Source organism: Sclerotinia sclerotiorum, genomic scaffold (genome assembly GCF_000146945.2).
Source record: "Sclerotinia sclerotiorum 1980 UF-70 scaffold_4 genomic scaffold, whole genome shotgun sequence".
NCBI classification, from domain to species: Eukaryota; Fungi; Ascomycota; class Leotiomycetes; order Helotiales; family Sclerotiniaceae; genus Sclerotinia; species Sclerotinia sclerotiorum.
This window is the reverse complement of record NW_001820832.1, coordinates 1443869-1461121: the sequence shown is the minus strand read 5'-3', so window position 1 is coordinate 1461121 and position 17253 is coordinate 1443869. Positions and strand designations below refer to the sequence as shown.

Here is a 17253-nt window from a genome sequence, read left to right as displayed (position 1 = left end):
ATCAACACCATAACTCCATCTCATCTATCATCGCAATACCATCGTGTCCCTCCCTTTGCTACGCATCTTATTCCATCCCATCCCATCCCATCCATCTCATGTACATATAAACCCCCTCATTTAACCGACAAAATAAATACATACCCGCAATCAACAAGTATCCATCATAGTAACCAAAGCCGCCTTCTCATCACTCGTAATTGTAAGATTATAGACATACTTAACCTTAATCCACATTTTTGCATATGTGCACCAGTAAGAAGCTATATCTCAATATTAGCATTTATAATTTATAAATCACCATCCACCATCCACCATCAATATCATATACAACCCCCCGAGGTAAAAAAGAAAACTCACTCAAACTTGGCTTCCAAGCTTCGGGTCCTCGATCCCCTTTACTCTCATTAACTCTATTGGTTACAGCTAATAATTGTGGGTTGACGAGATCATTAGCGAAGGTTCGGCGTTGATCGGTTGTCCAGGCTGAGGCGCCGGCTTTCCAGGCGTTGCTTAGGGGGACGAGATGGTCGATGTCGAGGTCTGAGGCCGAGGTCCAGACGGCTCCGTCGTAGGGAGATACCCACTGGGATGGAATGTTAGTGGGATTTGGGTGTGATGGTGAATGGATATGGGAGTTGGGTAATGGAAGGAAGCAAATCGGAGATACGTACGTTTCCTGATGTGGCTGTACAGGATGCGTCAACGACGACGTCGGTACCGTCACGTTCTATGACTGTTTCGCGTGTGTTACAATTACCGGAGATGGTTATCCACTAGATGAGGAGGGGAGTGTCAGTTTTTGAAGTGGATGTAGAGGAGGAAAGTGGAGGTATGGGGAACAAAATGGAGGAGTGAAAAGATAAGATGACATGATGTGACATGACCGAATGAACAAGAGAACATACAGTAGGAAACAAATTTCTAGCATAACCATCTTGAGGTCCAGCCGCAGCAACAGTCAAAGCAGCAAGTTCGGTATTAGCAGTAGAGGTGGTTGGTACGCCCGTTGGTGCGGGAACAGGAGTTGCATGAACGAGAAGCCCTGTTGCTAGAACGCTGAGGAGAAGACTTTGAAGCATGATGAGATGAAGTTTGACTGTTGTGGTTTTCTCGGATTGCTTTCTGAAGACTGGTGAAGAGAAGATGAGGTGGCAATACGTTGCTCTTATAAGTAAGTTTTGTCGACTGTAACAACGAGGTATATCAAAACATCTCCATCTTAATCTCCGGACCCGGTATCATGCGAATAATCCGCATTCACTTTGATAACTTTATCAGAATGAAGCATTTCCAATCATCGTCACACACATTCTCTATCTCATCCACTTCATCCATACCATGATTAACTTTCCCGGATACATCTTTCCTTTATCTGAGTGAAGCATTTCCAATCACTTTCACACGCATTCTCTATCTCATCCGCTCCATTCATACCACAATTAACTTTTCCCAGATATACCTTTCCTTTATCCTATCACATCAAATGTCACCCACACACTCGAGGGTACCACAGTCTTCACCATGGTGTTAAACTTCTTAGAGCAGGAAGTTGAGTCCATAACTCCGATACCGATTCTTGGCGCATATGAGGGCTCAAGAACCCTTACTCAGGACAGGAACATTATCCCCACGATATTGAAGATATAGTTGATAAGCGGCAAATCATTCCGGCACATGTTCTTGGCTGCTTATATTTGATGCCTTATAGGGAAGGTGGGTGGTGCTTGGCGGTACGGATACCGCCGTGAGCTTTCATGAAGAAGGTGGGGTTTTGATAATGGTGGTGAAGTACCGGCGGAATATACTCTGAAACGCACAAAAGCTGAAGGGAAGAAGTCAAAAGTGGATGAAAGATAGATAGTAAGATAGAAACCAGCCTCTCTAACTCAAATCTCTTGATCCATTCTTAATATGACGAAGGACAGACTCAACGTCACTACCCAGCTTGAATGAGTGACCTCCAACCCAACGATCCAATTTGCTTCAATAAGTTATATGTAACCCAACCAATCTCTCTATGATAACGGAATCAACTTTCAACCGTTCTTCTTTCTCTTTTTCATTCTTGAAGCCATTTAAGGATCGTGATTAATATATTGGTTAAGTTTGAGATAAACTCGAAAATTGACTATGCCAATGTTTATTAAATCATTAACAAGTTTAAAAAGTATTCTATCACATATCGAAAGAAATGAAGTAGCATGATGTGTTCTGTATGTAATGTCACTACTTCTGAAGTACAACTAATACTTAGAGGTAGTTTCGAACATCTCGAAGTGCCTACTTTGGACCTGATTTGTGCAGTCCACTGCACTCGGATTTGAAAGCCTTCAATGTTTGAGCTGCTGTCAAAGCATATAATTGACTCTTCCAAACATCTCCAACATATATAATCAATTCCGATGTTCAGATTCTCTTCTTGTTAGACGGCTGTCTACACCATTGAGCAGTAGTTATGTCTTCTTCCCACTGAGGCATAGCTAGAAGGTGTAAGCCATAAATATTGAGATTGCTTTGAACATGGAATCTTATATGGATATTGATATTCTCACAGAATTCATCAACTCGAATGAATTTTTATATCATGTCTTTTTTTGTGATGTATATGATGGTGATGATTAGAGGCTGGAATGTAATGTGGTTCGTGAGTTATCATAAACCTGTGGCCCAAGCTCTCCCTCTCCAATTTTGAGAGCATCAACAGTAAAAACATCAATCAACATTCGGCATTCGGGATTCGGAATTCTCATCAGATCATGAGAATAAGTTCATTTCAATCAAGACAAGACATTAAACCAAAACATAAGAATCGAAGCAAACTCTAAGAAAATTTGTTCTCTCAGCTAAGATGTTACTTATTTTTGAATTGTATCAAAGTGTGAAGGTATGAAGGTACGAGGAAGAGGTAGAAGCTATCAAAGTATGAAGGTATGAAGGCATGCAACTTCAAAGGTATGAAGGGATGAAGAAAGGTATGAGGCTATAAAGATAAAGGTATGAGACAATCTCGCAGATATCCTTCAATGGACTATACAAAGCCTCAAAGATTATCACTGACGATCCATAGATATCGATGGGCACAACGATATTTAACTTCCTAGGAGTCTTTCAATTCTTTCCACCTCATTATCCCATTCCATCCGTACAATATCGAATGTTTCACCACGAGCCTTGTCAACTGCCGAATCAATCCTCCTCCAATTCAATCTTCTCTACAAAACTTATTCGAAAAGCGCTTTTACCTGAGAGAAGCCCTGGCTCAAGCTGGTGGGATCTTTGTGCTGTGTGCTGTGTGCTGTGCTCCGGATGTGTGGATTTACGGAGTATATTCGTCAGCATAAATAAGCCTGCACACTTTAATAAGATGAAAGAAAGACGAATTACGAAGCTCTTTACTCGATCCTCACCGCGTTACTCTCAAGAATCACGGAATTGATACGCTTTCAGAATGGACGTCCGACAGATAACTAATTCCAAATTTGCTTCACTATACGGAATATCGCCGCCAACCCTGGAACAAATTAAACTGCGGTGGCAAGATCACTCATCAGTGTGGATTGCATGTCAAGGTCGTATTGGATGAAAAAGGGCTTTAAAACAGTCATATCCGTCTCGTTGGGATTTCCAGCATCATTTTTCTGCGCGCCAGGTAAACAGTTACTGGATATGGAAAGGCCACGGTTCTCGACCACATGGTTGATGGCAAGGACGGATAAACAGGCAGATTCGAACCCGCACAATACCACGTACGAGAAAATGAAAACTCAGGGGTTTTTCCAGCACTGCAGCCAGTTGAACCGTTGAACTGTGAGCCATCATGCACGATTCTAGGACTTTCAGTGGACACTTCCAAATTTCGAGTGAGAGCCGAGATTGATGATATGTACAGCGTCCAATCCGGCAACATAGTGGAACTTTGGCTGGCAAGGGAATGAGGATGAGTGCGTGGAAACATCGGAGAGCGATCATGTCTTTCCCGCCCCACCGGTTGATGGATCGATACCCAAGTATGTCAATGCATGGTTTGTACGGAGTACAGAAACAAAACTGTGGGTCTTTTTGCATGAGCACTTTGCACCATTTCACATTTCTGTCTTTTAAATTCTTACCATTTTCTTTGAGCCTTTCGCAGCAGTACAGTAAGCACTATGCTGTTGGAATCGTCATCCCCCACACTATTTACTGTCCAAATTCTTACCTCCTTCACACTAGCGAGTTTTCCCCGGTTTCATTGCTCAAAAATGAGCTATTTCATTGGGTGCACCAAGTCTTCAATGTCAATTGAAGACATTGACGGAGTATGAACATGGTTCTCCGCAGGTAGGACTAGGGTATTTTGCCGTCGGCAGGACTTTCAGCAAATGGAGTTGCTCTTTACTGGGGTAATACGTGGGAATAAGCTTCATAATCATTGTGACACCAATGTAACTGTGCCATTTAAGGATTTTTAGCTCTGTACTCTTTAGGAAGTTTGATATGGGTCCTTGTCTTATCTTAAAATCAATCTTGACCGACAAGCCGTTATTCCAAAGTCTTGGCCATGCTCTTTTAATGCTTTGCTTCTCCTTGAAAAGATTTCTTTTGTTTTCCAGTTTCAGCATTTTATCTCGACAGATTTTTGTGTGACATTTTTGAGCTATGGACGCCTTTACTCCCGCACAGGCAAGTTGATATGCATTTCGTACTTCTTAGACTTCACCTAACATGTTTCGCACCACCAGACTACCGAGCTCGTCTCGCGCATCGGCGCCAAAAAGGCTCGTATGAGGATTGATAAAATGTTCATCAACTCATTCATGGGAGGTTGCCTCATTTCTTTTGGATGCGCCATTTCCCTGTCCACGAGTAGCGCGCCATGGTTTCAGACGAATGCCCCAGGTCTCATTCGTACCATCTCTGCTATGGTCTTCCCTGTTGGGTTGATCATGGTTGTGCTTACCGGAGCGGATTTGTTTACAAGTTATTGCATGTATAGTGTGGTTGCTTTATTGCATCGACGCTGTAGCTTCTTGGATCTGCTGAAGACATGGGTCGTCAGTTTCTTTGGAAATTTGGCAGGAGCATTGTTTTTGATGGCTGTTCTTACAGGTTGTAAGTATTTACTCAGCTTACAGGAACTTATTATTGTAGTATGCTAATATTCAACGACAGATGGTGGCACATTCGAGTCTGGAGCATACAAAGATGAAGCCCTTGCTTTTGCAAAGGGAAAAGCAGTTACGCCACAATGGCATCAGATTTTCCTCAAGGCAATCATGTGTACGTTTATCTTTCCCAGTATAACAATTTATTGCCATTCGGAAATTACGATGAGAAGACCTTTACTTACGATGATGCACAGGTAATTGGCTCGTCTGCATGGCCGTCTTCCTCGCCGTTTCTTCCCGCGAAGTGCTCTCTAAGATCGTTGCAATGTGGTTCCCTGTGATGTGTTTCGTTGGATTGGGAACTGATCACGTCGTCGCTAACAGTTCGTATTCAATTTACTTCTCGTCTTCCATTCCGTCATCTCTTCAATATCGCATGTCGTGCATATTGAAGATATACGCCAAGCATGATTCCCCTGCCAAGTCATTGGCGCCAATCCTATTAGTTTTAAGCCACTAACGCCTTAACTTTAGTGTATTTTATCCCTCTCGCCATCTTCCTCGGAGCACCGCAACCACTCACTGTTAGCTACTACATCTGGAAGTCGATGATTCCTTCTCTACTCGGAAACATCATCGGAGGCGGCGTCTTTTGTGGTGGTGTCTACTGGTACCTTTTCCTCGCCGACGAAACTGTCCCCATTCATTTCGATACTGTGGATGCCAATACGGCGGTCTATGAACAGGGAGGTCCGATTCAAAGACAGGTTACGGCCGATGGGGCCGGAACAGGTTACGGCATTGAACATAATAAGAACGTAGTTCCTAATTCGGGAAATAATGGAAGAAGTGGAATTGCGAAAGAGTTAAATCTTGGATTAGTGGAGAGTTTAGGAAGGAAAAGGGAGGGAAGTGAAAGGAGTAGTGGGAGTGTTTAGATAATGTGTTTTTTGCTGATTAGAGGAATGTTGACCAGACCGCTGAAATAGAAGTGGTGCGTTTTCGATGTAATGGGTTTGAAAGAGTGGGATGTGTGTGGTGATACCCATTTTTTTATTTTCGAGATACATGCATACATGGATAATGGTTTATATTGATGTTTACGGTGTATGTGTGTATGTATGTGGTGTGTTTGATGTGGCGTGATGTGAAGTGGTGAGATTTACTGTTGTTATTACCTCATGATCGGAATTCTTTTTATATTCTTCTGTATATAATTATGTTTATGTTATGTATATGTATATAATTTTGTATATATGTATATATTCCCCTCTTTTATGTAAATATGTTATAAAGATGTAAAGATTGGAATGATATCTATCTATCTATTGTGTATATATATATATATATATAAATATGATAGATACTCGATCTAGGTATGAGTATGAGTATGAATGTGCGTTTGAGTATTCGATAAAATAAAGTTAATATAATTATAGTGAGGTGAGTATTAATTTTAATGCTGTGAGTTGTGAGTAATATTTGACCTTAGGAGAATAGAATAGAATAAAAATAAAATTGAAATGAGGAAGGTCAGTTGAGGGATGGATGTTTTGGAGTTGGGGGAAGGGAGGGAGGGAGTGGAGTGGAGTGGAGTGGAATAAATAGAATAATTCTCAAATTTAGATGGACTGATAGAAGGTCTTTTCTTCATCTGTTTATTTATATAATTATGGTTTATAATTAGGGTATGTCGTAGTACTTTTTATTTTATGGGGGCATTACTTTATAGGTGTTCATGGTAGATAGAGATAGAGAGAGATAGTACGGATTTCAGGCTCACTCACGGAGTAAAGTGTCGATTTACTGTTGAAGGGGGTTGGTATATATTGTCAATCTTATGTTTCTATACCCTAAGTTTACCGTTAAATATTGAACGCCGTATAAATCATCAGATTGCCTTACGTTCCACTCCTATTCCTATTGCATCTCGTGTATATCCATTCATCTTCGTCCGTTTATACATGCTCAACATGAAGTTCATCATCTACCAACACAACTTCCCCCTCTTCCTCTCCCCTATTCATCACAAACCTCACTCGCCACCCAAACCATCTACAACATCCCAACTTGTCTTCTCAACATCTTCGTCGCTCCACTCGCAGCATTACAAGCCGTCTCTTGCGTCTCACACTGTTCCTCTCCTCCCGCCAACTCCCCACTATTAACCGCCTTCGCACACGCATTATGTTGTACACTGCAACTTCTTTGAAGAGCTGCTCCTTCACCTACAAAAGTATCACCATTAATTGAGAATGGACGATCTCCTGCTGAGGAAATGACTGGAGGTGGTGTACCGCCTAGAGTACCGGTGAATGCTTGAACGTTTGTTCCTGTTGCTGTGATTTTGGTTGTAGAAGATGTGGAAGAATCTGTTGCTATCGCTGATACAGCTGTAATTGTGCTTGTTACCGCAGCTGCACATTCATCACCTGTCGCATCGGAACTTGAGTCACTCGAAGAGGTAGAAGTAGTAGCTGTTGAGGTAGAATTTGCTGAGATTCCTGCAACGGCTGCTGTAATTTCATCCGCCGTAGCATCATCCACTAGAAGATTTTGAGTAAAGATACACCCAGGTGAATCATCCTCAGTATCACAAGTATTACCAGCACCAGTTGAATCACCAATTGTTCCAGGTGCAAATGTACCAGAAAGAAGAGCTTCTTGAGGATCAGCTCCAATAGAAGCAAGTTGTTTGGCGAGTGATAGAACAATGGCTTTATTGGTAGCGGCAGCATTTGGTGAAGCTGGATCTTGATGTTGTTGAACTGCTTGAATCTCTGGATTAACGGCAGTTTCATTGCAAATGACTGATGCGAGTCCAACTGATCCTGTGTTTCTTTCAAGTGCAGCATACATTAATGCATCCGCCATACCGGTGATATTATTAGCAGCTTTGGCATTGGTGAAAGCTTGATCGGCTGTAGCTTGATGAAGACAATCAGGATTGGTGATAGATCCAGCTCCTTTAATAGCGGCGGCATTACCCAATAGACCAAAGACTGGATCTTGGATATTGTTTGGGTTGTTGATGTTCAGATTAACACGGACACCGTCGAGAAATCGATTGTGGGAATGTTCTTGAGGAACTTCACGACCTCTTAACATTCGCTTTGGTATTGTGGGGAGATTGAATTTGTTCTTTGGTTCTGCGACAGGAGCAGCAGACGCCAAATTTAGAATGGTGATGAAGAAAATTGCGGTTTCGTACTTCATGATGATGAACTGAGTTGATAACGATAGAAATTGAAAAGTCGTTGAAAGATAAAAATTGCCTAAAACAAGTATATAAGGACCTGCCTATATTGAAATGAAATGATTGCAATAGCTAAGTTTAAAGAGTGTAAAAAGTTCAAGTTCTCAGAACTGGACAAGAAAAAGAAAGTAGATAGAGGTGAAAGAAAAGCGCAAAAGAGATGAGGAAAAATAACATTTACTTGGCAACTTGACAGACCTTATATCTTGAATCATTAATATCTTCATCTTTTGACCAAACCTGGATCAAACACATACCAGGTCGAATACCAGGTCGTATACTTTGCCTCTATCACCCCGAGTTTCCACACTTGTGAATCTTTACTGCTCCGTAGATCAGACGGAGAAAGGAAACAAGGTCAAGGATTTCAATTTCATCTGATGAGCCTAGTTGATAAAATAAGCGTTATAGGAGAAGCTTGAGATATTATTATCCTTACGCGTTTTAATACATCTTATGTGCGTCTGAAGTCTCGATGAGGTATTGGCAACTCTCCCAATTGGTTGTGATATCAGATCAGTTCGGTTCCTGCATGGTAAATAGCTCCCTTAACACCATATCTTTACATCAACCGTCTCAGATAATAATAAATAGTCCTTCAACGGTCATTTTGACAACCATCTAGAGTCTAAATTTGACATATTCGAAGAGATGAGATGAATGATGACAGGACATTCACCTCTGGCCAAGAACCATATTGAAAAGCTGGTACATCAAAAGCATGATGATCCTTTCCTCGTCTCATCAAATCTAGACGTCAAGATTGTATAATGTATTGTGATTGGGAATTTTGACATGATGGCGTTGATATGGGACGAGTCTTGTCGCAGATATTAAGATATGATTCCAAGCGATGTCTGGAGTCCCTGTCTGGGGTAATCACACGTGATCTGTAAATCCATCCGAATTCTGTAACACGATGGCTTGCATTTTATCTGACTTGTTGATGTAGCAGAACCTCAGATGCAACTCATATTGAAATTCGTTCGCGTCTACCTTGGAATTTAATCTGGGCAGGGCAATTTTCGTAATCTATCTGAAGTAAGAATGATATCTCCAACATGATTGAGGGTGATCAATCATCCTCTCAACAATCAAGACCATGATCCAGGTACTTTACACATACTTGCGATCCTAGCAGGGAAATCTAGTCTCTTGATTTCCCTCCTGGTTCATTTTATCTACTAAACTTCTAAATACTTTGTTGTTTGGTTTGAGTGTATTATTGTTATTGTCATTATTATCATATGTATGTATACGTTAAGTAGTAGATATAGTTCCATCTGATCTATATATATATATATACAAGAGCCCTCATCATCATATCCCAACTCCATATTATTTTCATATATACCATGCGAGCAAAAGAACGTTAGTTCTATCATCCCTGTCTCCTCTATTTTTTTATCCAAGTAATTATCTCGCACCGATCTTCAATATCTAAACAAACTTTACAAAATCCTACATTCCAATCCATATCCATATCCAAATCCAAATCTCACAACCAATACCTTCAAGCTTCCACCGCATCTTTCACCTCCAAATCATCTTTAGCATTCCCTCTCTTATCCATCGTCTTTTGCTGTCCTTTCAATATATTCCATCTCATGAAATAACAACAAAACGGAAATAAAACAGTATTGACCGCAACCCAAGCGAATAACACACCAAAATTCAAACCTATTCTTGAATGAAGATCGAAAAGAATTTGTCTACTGGCTTCGACGACTATTATTTCATTAGCTCTGTGTACATGTATGATAATAGAGGACTTACTATTATGCAATGGCCATGCATATCCCCAATGAAAGAATCTCGGTGCCAAATCAATCAGATAAAAACTTGTCGAAACATTTGTAATAACCCAAAAGACCAACCAAAGTGCTGTCCACGGTTGTCCAATAATCATAGTAACATTCTCACATGCAATTCCTAATGCTGCCATACCAACCCAATTTAGCATCCAGAATACTACAAAGGTACCCTTTCCGTAAGCTGTAGCTTGATTCTCAACCATTGTTATACTCTTTTGTCCTGATGAAAACGGGATTTGGAATGCGAGAGAGATTAAAGAGTAGAAGAGTGATAGGAAGAAATAAGCGACTATAGTTGCTAACCAGCGCCAAATAATTAATTGATAGAAATGCATAGGACGATGTCCTTCAGGTGTGATATATTTGGTATGAACAGGAAGATAGAATGAGAATGAGAAGAAGGAGATAATGATTAAATAAATGAGACCAATGCTGACAGCTGGTGTAGCGACAGGTGGTGCAAAAGGCCTTAGATTAAATGTTGAAAAGCCAATAGCAGGTGAGATTGCTTGAGGATTATTTCGTATATTCGTCAGGATTGAAGTATCTGTAGCGGCTTGTTCCAGTACTCGTGAAGTCCATTGTTGACCAAACATGCTAGTGACGGTTGATTGAAATTGAAGTAATTGTGGTGTGATGTAATTGGCGTAGGTGGTTTCATCTCTAGCTTCTACGTAGATTATTTGTGCGATGCCGAGGGGATCAAAGGTAGTATTTCCATTCTGCACTGCATCTTGAAGAAGTGCCGTTGCATTTGCGTTGATTATTATTGCCTAATAGTGTGTTAGTATGAAAGAGCGTTTTCGTGAGCTCTGTTTAGAAATATGTCGAATGTTCAGTAGAGTCAATATTGCTCGTGTTCAATAGTACAGATCGCAGTCCGATTGTGATTCAAGCTTTGAAACATTGAAATTCTTTAACTACTTCAACAAAACTCTTTGTTCCAGATAGATTCAATCGAGTGGTGCAGAGTTCAACATCATGTGAACGTTTAAGTCATATAGACGTCCAAATCTATTTCACCTCAATAACCTCCCATCTTCAAACCATAATCAAACGATCTCCACACACTCCCATTACATTATCAAAAAAATTAGAAGAAGGTCACTCACAGCCCAAGCCTTAAAATCATAAACCCTCCTCCTAACCTCCATCGGATCAAAACCAAAATCACTAGCAGGCAAACTTCCCCATCCCAACGCACCACTAGGAGCAATTAAAGCCTCGGCAGCCTTTAAAATTTCCGGTCCAACGATAGGAGTTGTATCTGTGTAGGGTGCAATTTGTGCGTCGAAATCTACTACCCATACTACTAATGAGGAGAGGTTTTGCTCTACGTGAAAGAGGGCACCCCAGTAGATGGAGAGGATGGCAAGGATTGCGGCGGAGAGGATGATGGCTGGATGGTGTTAGTGAGAGGGATGTGGGATGGGAATGAAAGACAGAAGATGTGAAGATGTGAAGATGTGAAGATGTGAAGATGTGAAGATAGAGGATGGAAGGACAGAGGAGGGAGAAACAGATAATCTGAATCCATAGTGCAGTACAACTATTAATGACCCAACAGCAATAGCAATATCAATCTCTGAAGCATTCAACATGAAGGCCTCCAGATCACCAAACCCCAATCCAAACAAATCCATCACCCTACTAGTATTCCCACCACATAAAAACCCAAACTGCAACCGCAACCGCAACCCTCAAAAAAGACTTACTAGTAAAAATCCACTTCTTAACCACAAACCCCCTCACACCATTTAAATCCCGATGCCAAAACCCCACTGGCCGAGTATCTTGCTCTTGCTCTTGTTCCTGCTCCTCTTCCTCTTTTCCATTTCCCTCCTGATTACTCGACATCTTATACTGATTAGGTATTCAGAGGATGGTTAATACTAGGCAGGAAGAAAGGGAGGAATTTAGTTCCTTTTGGTTTAGGTTTAATTTAGTGAACAATGGAATGAAATGAATTTGATGATTTCATAAAAGGAAAAGAGTAGAAAAAAGAAGAAAAAGAAGAATGAATGGATAAACACACAATCTAAAATCTAAAATCTAAAATCTAAAATCTAGAATCTAGAATATATCTATCTACCTAGTAGTCTCTAGCTACCTAGTAGTATCTGATATGACATGAGATGTATATATAAAATCCACCCTACACTACACAACATCAACATCAACATCCCGGTAAAAATCTCCCCCAGATCCATGATGTCACCACTATCAAGAATATAGAAAATACCGCTATACACCAAATCAAGAATCAAAGGGACGTGCGACTATCTTCCCCTTTCCCTTATCCTTTATCCATTATCATCGAACCCGTCATTTGAGCAGCTGGCTGCATCCCACTCAACTTAGTCATGAAGAAATGCTGCACGGGATTTGCCATAGGGGAGTAACCAACCTACCTGCATCTTCATGTTCTGGCTGTAATTATAGCTAAATATACCTACATCAAACATCAAGAATTATTTCACATTTGTTTGCAGGCCATCAACATCATAGCCTCATTGATTCGCTTTGCATTTGCTGTAATGCATAAATATTTTCTATCCGCCTGAGCTCCCCATCTTGTAAAAAAGTCAACATGCTGTAATATCCCATGCTCTGCTAAACAATGTAATGCTCATCACCAACCATGGTCATTCTTCTTCCTAAATCATAATAATAATACTTTTTTTTTTAGTAATCCACCATCCAGTGAAAACGCTCCCATTCATAAAAATCTGTCCTATAGAGACTGCTCAATGCTGTACGTTCATAATCGCCAACTAACAAAAATGCGGAAAGCAAAATTTAATATGCCACTATAATCAATACCAACAAGCCCTTCCATTGGTTTCAACCATCAGATATCGTAGTAGAGAAGAAAGAGAATTCAATATGGTTGGAAATATGAAAAGATATTCGTCTCCATCATTCATGCAAGTAACTCAACATCAAGTCCGATAGAACGCATGAAGAGGTTTACATTGGCAAGTCGTTGACTGGACATGGCAGGTGGTAATGTTTTTGCGAGTCCAACCGTTTCCATCACACGATCCTTGACAGCCATAACTAGTCGTTGTTGTTGCTCAGGGCTAGCACCAATACCGATGGCAGCAAGGAATTGCCAAACGTACACATCTTCACCAGTATTGACCGTACCTGGGAAGATTTCTGGAAGTGTGGGCTCAAGAGCATCGAAAAATGCATTGTGAGTGGACAACCTAAAGAATATGTTAGAATTATACCAAAAGTAGAGTAAAATGTACTCACCAATCACTCCATCCACGTTCATCAACATCTCCAGCTTGTTTGGTAATCTCAGCCCGACTGAGAATCATCGTCAATAGACTGAGACCGATTCTGGTACGAGCAATCAAATCGATGTTAAGATTAAGAATAAGTCCCAAAACTCCAGTAGTAATTTGGAAGTCAGCATCGTGAAGGAATCCAAATAGGCTTGACATAACTGTCACCTGGAAGAGATCGATGTTTTCTCGGGTTTCAGCACTGAGCTGGATTCCGTCAGGGCTAGGAACAGCCAATCGAACGACATCGAGTTTATCCAGGTGAAGAATGATCATGGTCAAAATAGTAGCACGTTGTTCATCAGAGATATGCCTGAAAACCCGAGGAATTGCCTTTTTGCCCTTGTTAAAGGAAAGGAATGCGATGAAAGGGTGAACAGTCGTTGCGCCGATCGGTTCATGGATTCTCAAGTTTCGCCATAATTGCTTGTTGAGAAATTGTTGTCGTTCGTCCCAATCCTGATTCATACCAGCAATTTGTGGGTTAATCTCATCATGACCCAATGGTCTGGGCTTTGAGCGTTCGTGGTCCTCCAACTCCATTAATGTATTATAAACATTCTCAATGTCAGTCAAGGTACTTTTTCTGTTGCTACCGCTAACATTTGCGAGGTTAGCCTTGCGAGGGTTGGGAGACTGTCCAGGTCTTGTTTCACTGCTATCGGTTCGCTTTATGTTCAACAAGGGCTTAGGAGTCTTTGCGTTGCTGAATGAGATTTTTCCCAAACTTCCTTCAATCACCAATTGCTTGTTCTTTGGCTTATTCTTCGCTGCCTCAACCGCTCGTTGTACTTGTTGCTCCATACGTTGTACATGATTATCACCACCACGAGCTTGTCTTCGCATGCCACCATGACGATTGCCGGTTTGAAACAGGTATGTCTGCGCGAAGTTGCTCAAAGGTTGATGAGGATTTTGACGAGGTCCACCTCGAATTTGACTGTGAACTTGGTAATAGAAATCCTCGGAAAGAGAAGAATCTATACCATGTTCATTGGGGTTTCCAGTAGCGGTGACCAATTGCTGTAATTGAATGCGGGTAATGAAGTTCTTGTCTTGAGGTGTCATCAAACCATTGTCTTTCGACAACAAAAAGATCTTGTGATTCCGCTTTGCCCTCTTGGCATCTTCCAACAAGAATGCGGCTCGCTCTTCTTCAGACAAGTTTACCAATTGTTGTGGGTGAGTGATAACATGTCGGTTTCCGGAAGCATGTGGGTGATGGTGACCACGTTGTGCACCTTGTGGTTGACCTGGAAATCGGTTCATGTTTTGCATATGTGCAGGTTGAGATGGAATAGAAGGAACATTGACTTGGCTCGTTGGAACTTGGGGGCGTTGTAAGATATGAATTGGTTGCTCAACAGGAATCTGGCGCTGTTCCAATTGAAGTGGAGCGCTGACTTGAACTGGGAATTGCTGTTGTTGTTGCTGCTGGGGAGCTTGTGGGTGAAAATTTTGGTATTGTTGAGGTGGAGGCTGTTGGTACTGTGGTTGAGATGGTGGCATTTGTTGCTGCTGGACAGGTGCTTGAGGCTGCGAGGGCTTTTTGGCTTGAGCTCTCATTGCTGCTTCCACTTCTTCTAAACTCATCATCTTTCGGCTCGGTGCTGATGTACCAGCAACGGGAGGAGTAGCAGTCTTAGGAGGAGCTTGTTTTGGTGTGACACCCCAAAGGTTCGCATCTACCTGCATATCTGGAACATACTCCGGCTCTTGGTAACGCTCATAGCCAGTTCTGGCAGGTCTTGATGTACGTTGTTGTGAGAAGGTAGATGTAGTGGGGGTTGTCCTAGATACTACTGGTTGTTGTCGGGTGTATCGCATTTGTTCCTCACTGATAGCACTGGAAACTTTTGCGGTTTGTCCAAAAAAGTCAAAGTCCTTTCCAACTGGCTTGCTTGCAATAGAGTCACCCGCGCCGGCACCGAAGGTGTCGTCGTTGAAATCATCACCGGTCTCTTCGAGTTGATCTCCTAAACCATCATATGTATCCTCGAAATCGAATCTGCGAGGTAGAAGAATTAGCAGTCCTTCTTCGATTGACGGAAGTAGAAGAATGAAGGAGAAATCATCTTACGCTTCATTATCGTTTCCTGAGCCAGAAAGACTTGCAAATGGATCTGCATGTTGACCAAAACCTGGAGCAGCAGTATTATGACCCCTCTCCTGGGGCCGTTGGCTGGGATCAAATCCAAAGAAAGACATGATTGCAGAGAACGCAAAATCAGATCAACTTTGTGTCCATTAAGATGCGGAAATCAAGGGAAATTTTGACGTGTAAAGTATGTGGTTGCAATTCCAAGGATGAAATTTGAAGGTTGAAGAAAAGATTAGATCAGTGAAGATAGTAGAATGCTCCAAATTTTGATGGAACAAAATTGTTGATGAGGTTAATAGGTGGGAAGAAGTTGAATAATACAACAAGTACAAGAAGGAGAGGGTGTTTTTTTTTGATTATTATTTTTTTTTGAGCTTTTTGATGTGTTGGTGGGATGGGTTGAGGGTGACGAGACGGAAAGGTGGAGGAGGAGATAGAGCTTCAAAATTTAATCAGTGTGGTTGGTGGGTAAGGAAGAACGAAGGACACAGACGCGACCCTGACCTGCGATCTAGGCGTATACCTACTATCTGGTACTGGATTTTTACACGATAATGAGGTGGAGAGTTTTTTGTCTAGTGAGTATCAAGTAAGCAACTTTGGAATCTTGAAGCAGCTTTCAATAATAATGAATAGAAGGTACTACCTAGGTATATAGGGAAGATATGTCGTGAAATATATCCTATCCGTGTCCACTGAAGCAGTCGAGGGTGAATTGGCTCTGATATGGTGGGGTAGTCTCCAGATGAAAGAATGGGAAATTGATGCCTTGCTTCTATGCTTCTATTCTAGCTGGTGGCCTTACGATCCTGCTTACCTAATGCTAGGGTCTGTTCTATCAAATATTTGAAGAGAAAGTCATCAACCTTCAAGCGCAGAAAGTAGTAGAGGTTTGGGAGCCTAACCTTATAAGAATGCATACTCCCCTACCTAGTTAGTTACCTTATTGATCACAATGACCAAAGAATGACGCTCCGCTGGCCCTCCGCTGGCCCTCCAGGGGCCACTGCCGTGGTGGCAGACTAATAAATAACCTTGAAGATACTAGGTCGGTACGACTTGGTATACATTCGAACCTCCTAAAATACATCTATTTGATGATATAAGATCTGTATCTGAACTACCGACTACAACTGTTGATTATAGATAACATTTGAACGCGATGAATATATTGTTTAGTTGATTAGATAATAGGTTGTACGGTAGTGTACCTTTTGAGCCTTGAAACTTTATTTAATATAACTACTCCTTATATCCACATGTGAGCTTGTAGCGCAGAAAGACCAGTTGGACTTTTATATATCTATATACACTATTTGAGGGGTATCAGCAAACAACTACCTAGTATTGATGTTGTTCCTATATCAATCGCGCAAGTAAGGATGAACTTACTCCATCAAGTTTTATCGTTTTACAATTATACCAATATCATATTCTACCATGATTAGACATTGAAAATTATAGTATTTGATAACGGTACTTGTGTTTCCTCTACTCTGTATTATCATCTGCCTACCAAGTATGTATATACCTAGTATCTACTCGAGTAGTAGATGATGATAAAGTACAGATGCAACTTTAACCTTATTAATATTATTAACTTTGGCCACCTTTCTCAAGGACTTGGTCGTCTCACTCGTCAAGTCGTCAATCGTCTCGTATTACTCTCTGTAAAAACTTTATCTGGGGCAGCTAA

General features: G+C 41.2%; 6 protein-coding genes across 6 annotated transcripts; 1 reads left to right on the top strand and 5 right to left on the bottom strand.

Annotated features, from left to right (window-relative positions):
- Positions 1-150: 150 nt before the first annotated feature.
- Positions 151-1082, bottom strand: SS1G_03656 (hypothetical protein; the record flags this gene model as incomplete). Its single annotated transcript, XM_001595517.1, has 4 exons — positions 151-263; positions 361-586; positions 675-776; positions 909-1082. The coding sequence occupies 4 exons, from the start codon at positions 1080-1082 to the stop codon at positions 151-153; spliced, it is 615 nt and encodes a 204-aa protein (XP_001595567.1).
- A 2442-nt stretch (positions 1083-3524) lies between these two features.
- SS1G_03655 (predicted protein) lies at positions 3525-3910 on the bottom strand (the record flags this gene model as incomplete). The annotated part of the gene is made up of 2 exons (XM_001595516.1): positions 3525-3641; positions 3722-3910. 2 exons carry the CDS (start codon positions 3908-3910, stop codon positions 3525-3527), a joined length of 306 nt encoding a protein of 101 aa, XP_001595566.1.
- Positions 3911-4641: 731 nt separating this feature from the next.
- SS1G_03654 (hypothetical protein) lies at positions 4642-6028 on the top strand (the record flags this gene model as incomplete). The annotated part of the gene is made up of 5 exons (XM_001595515.1): positions 4642-4665; positions 4725-5094; positions 5155-5262; positions 5345-5473; positions 5625-6028. The coding sequence occupies 5 exons, from the start codon at positions 4642-4644 to the stop codon at positions 6026-6028; spliced, it is 1035 nt and encodes a 344-aa protein (XP_001595565.1).
- Positions 6029-7145: 1117 nt separating this feature from the next.
- On the bottom strand, positions 7146-8306 carry SS1G_03653 (hypothetical protein; the record flags this gene model as incomplete). Its single annotated transcript, XM_001595514.1, has 1 exon — positions 7146-8306. One exon carries the CDS (start codon positions 8304-8306, stop codon positions 7146-7148), a length of 1161 nt encoding a protein of 386 aa, XP_001595564.1.
- A 1720-nt stretch (positions 8307-10026) lies between these two features.
- On the bottom strand, positions 10027-12017 carry SS1G_03652 (hypothetical protein; the record flags this gene model as incomplete). Its single annotated transcript, XM_001595513.1, has 4 exons — positions 10027-10061; positions 10123-10933; positions 11273-11559; positions 11876-12017. The coding sequence occupies 4 exons, from the start codon at positions 12015-12017 to the stop codon at positions 10027-10029; spliced, it is 1275 nt and encodes a 424-aa protein (XP_001595563.1).
- Positions 12018-13083: 1066 nt separating this feature from the next.
- SS1G_03651 (hypothetical protein) lies at positions 13084-15664 on the bottom strand (the record flags this gene model as incomplete). The annotated part of the gene is made up of 3 exons (XM_001595512.1): positions 13084-13372; positions 13422-15464; positions 15537-15664. 3 exons carry the CDS (start codon positions 15662-15664, stop codon positions 13084-13086), a joined length of 2460 nt encoding a protein of 819 aa, XP_001595562.1.
- Between the last annotated feature and the right edge of the window lie 1589 nt (positions 15665-17253).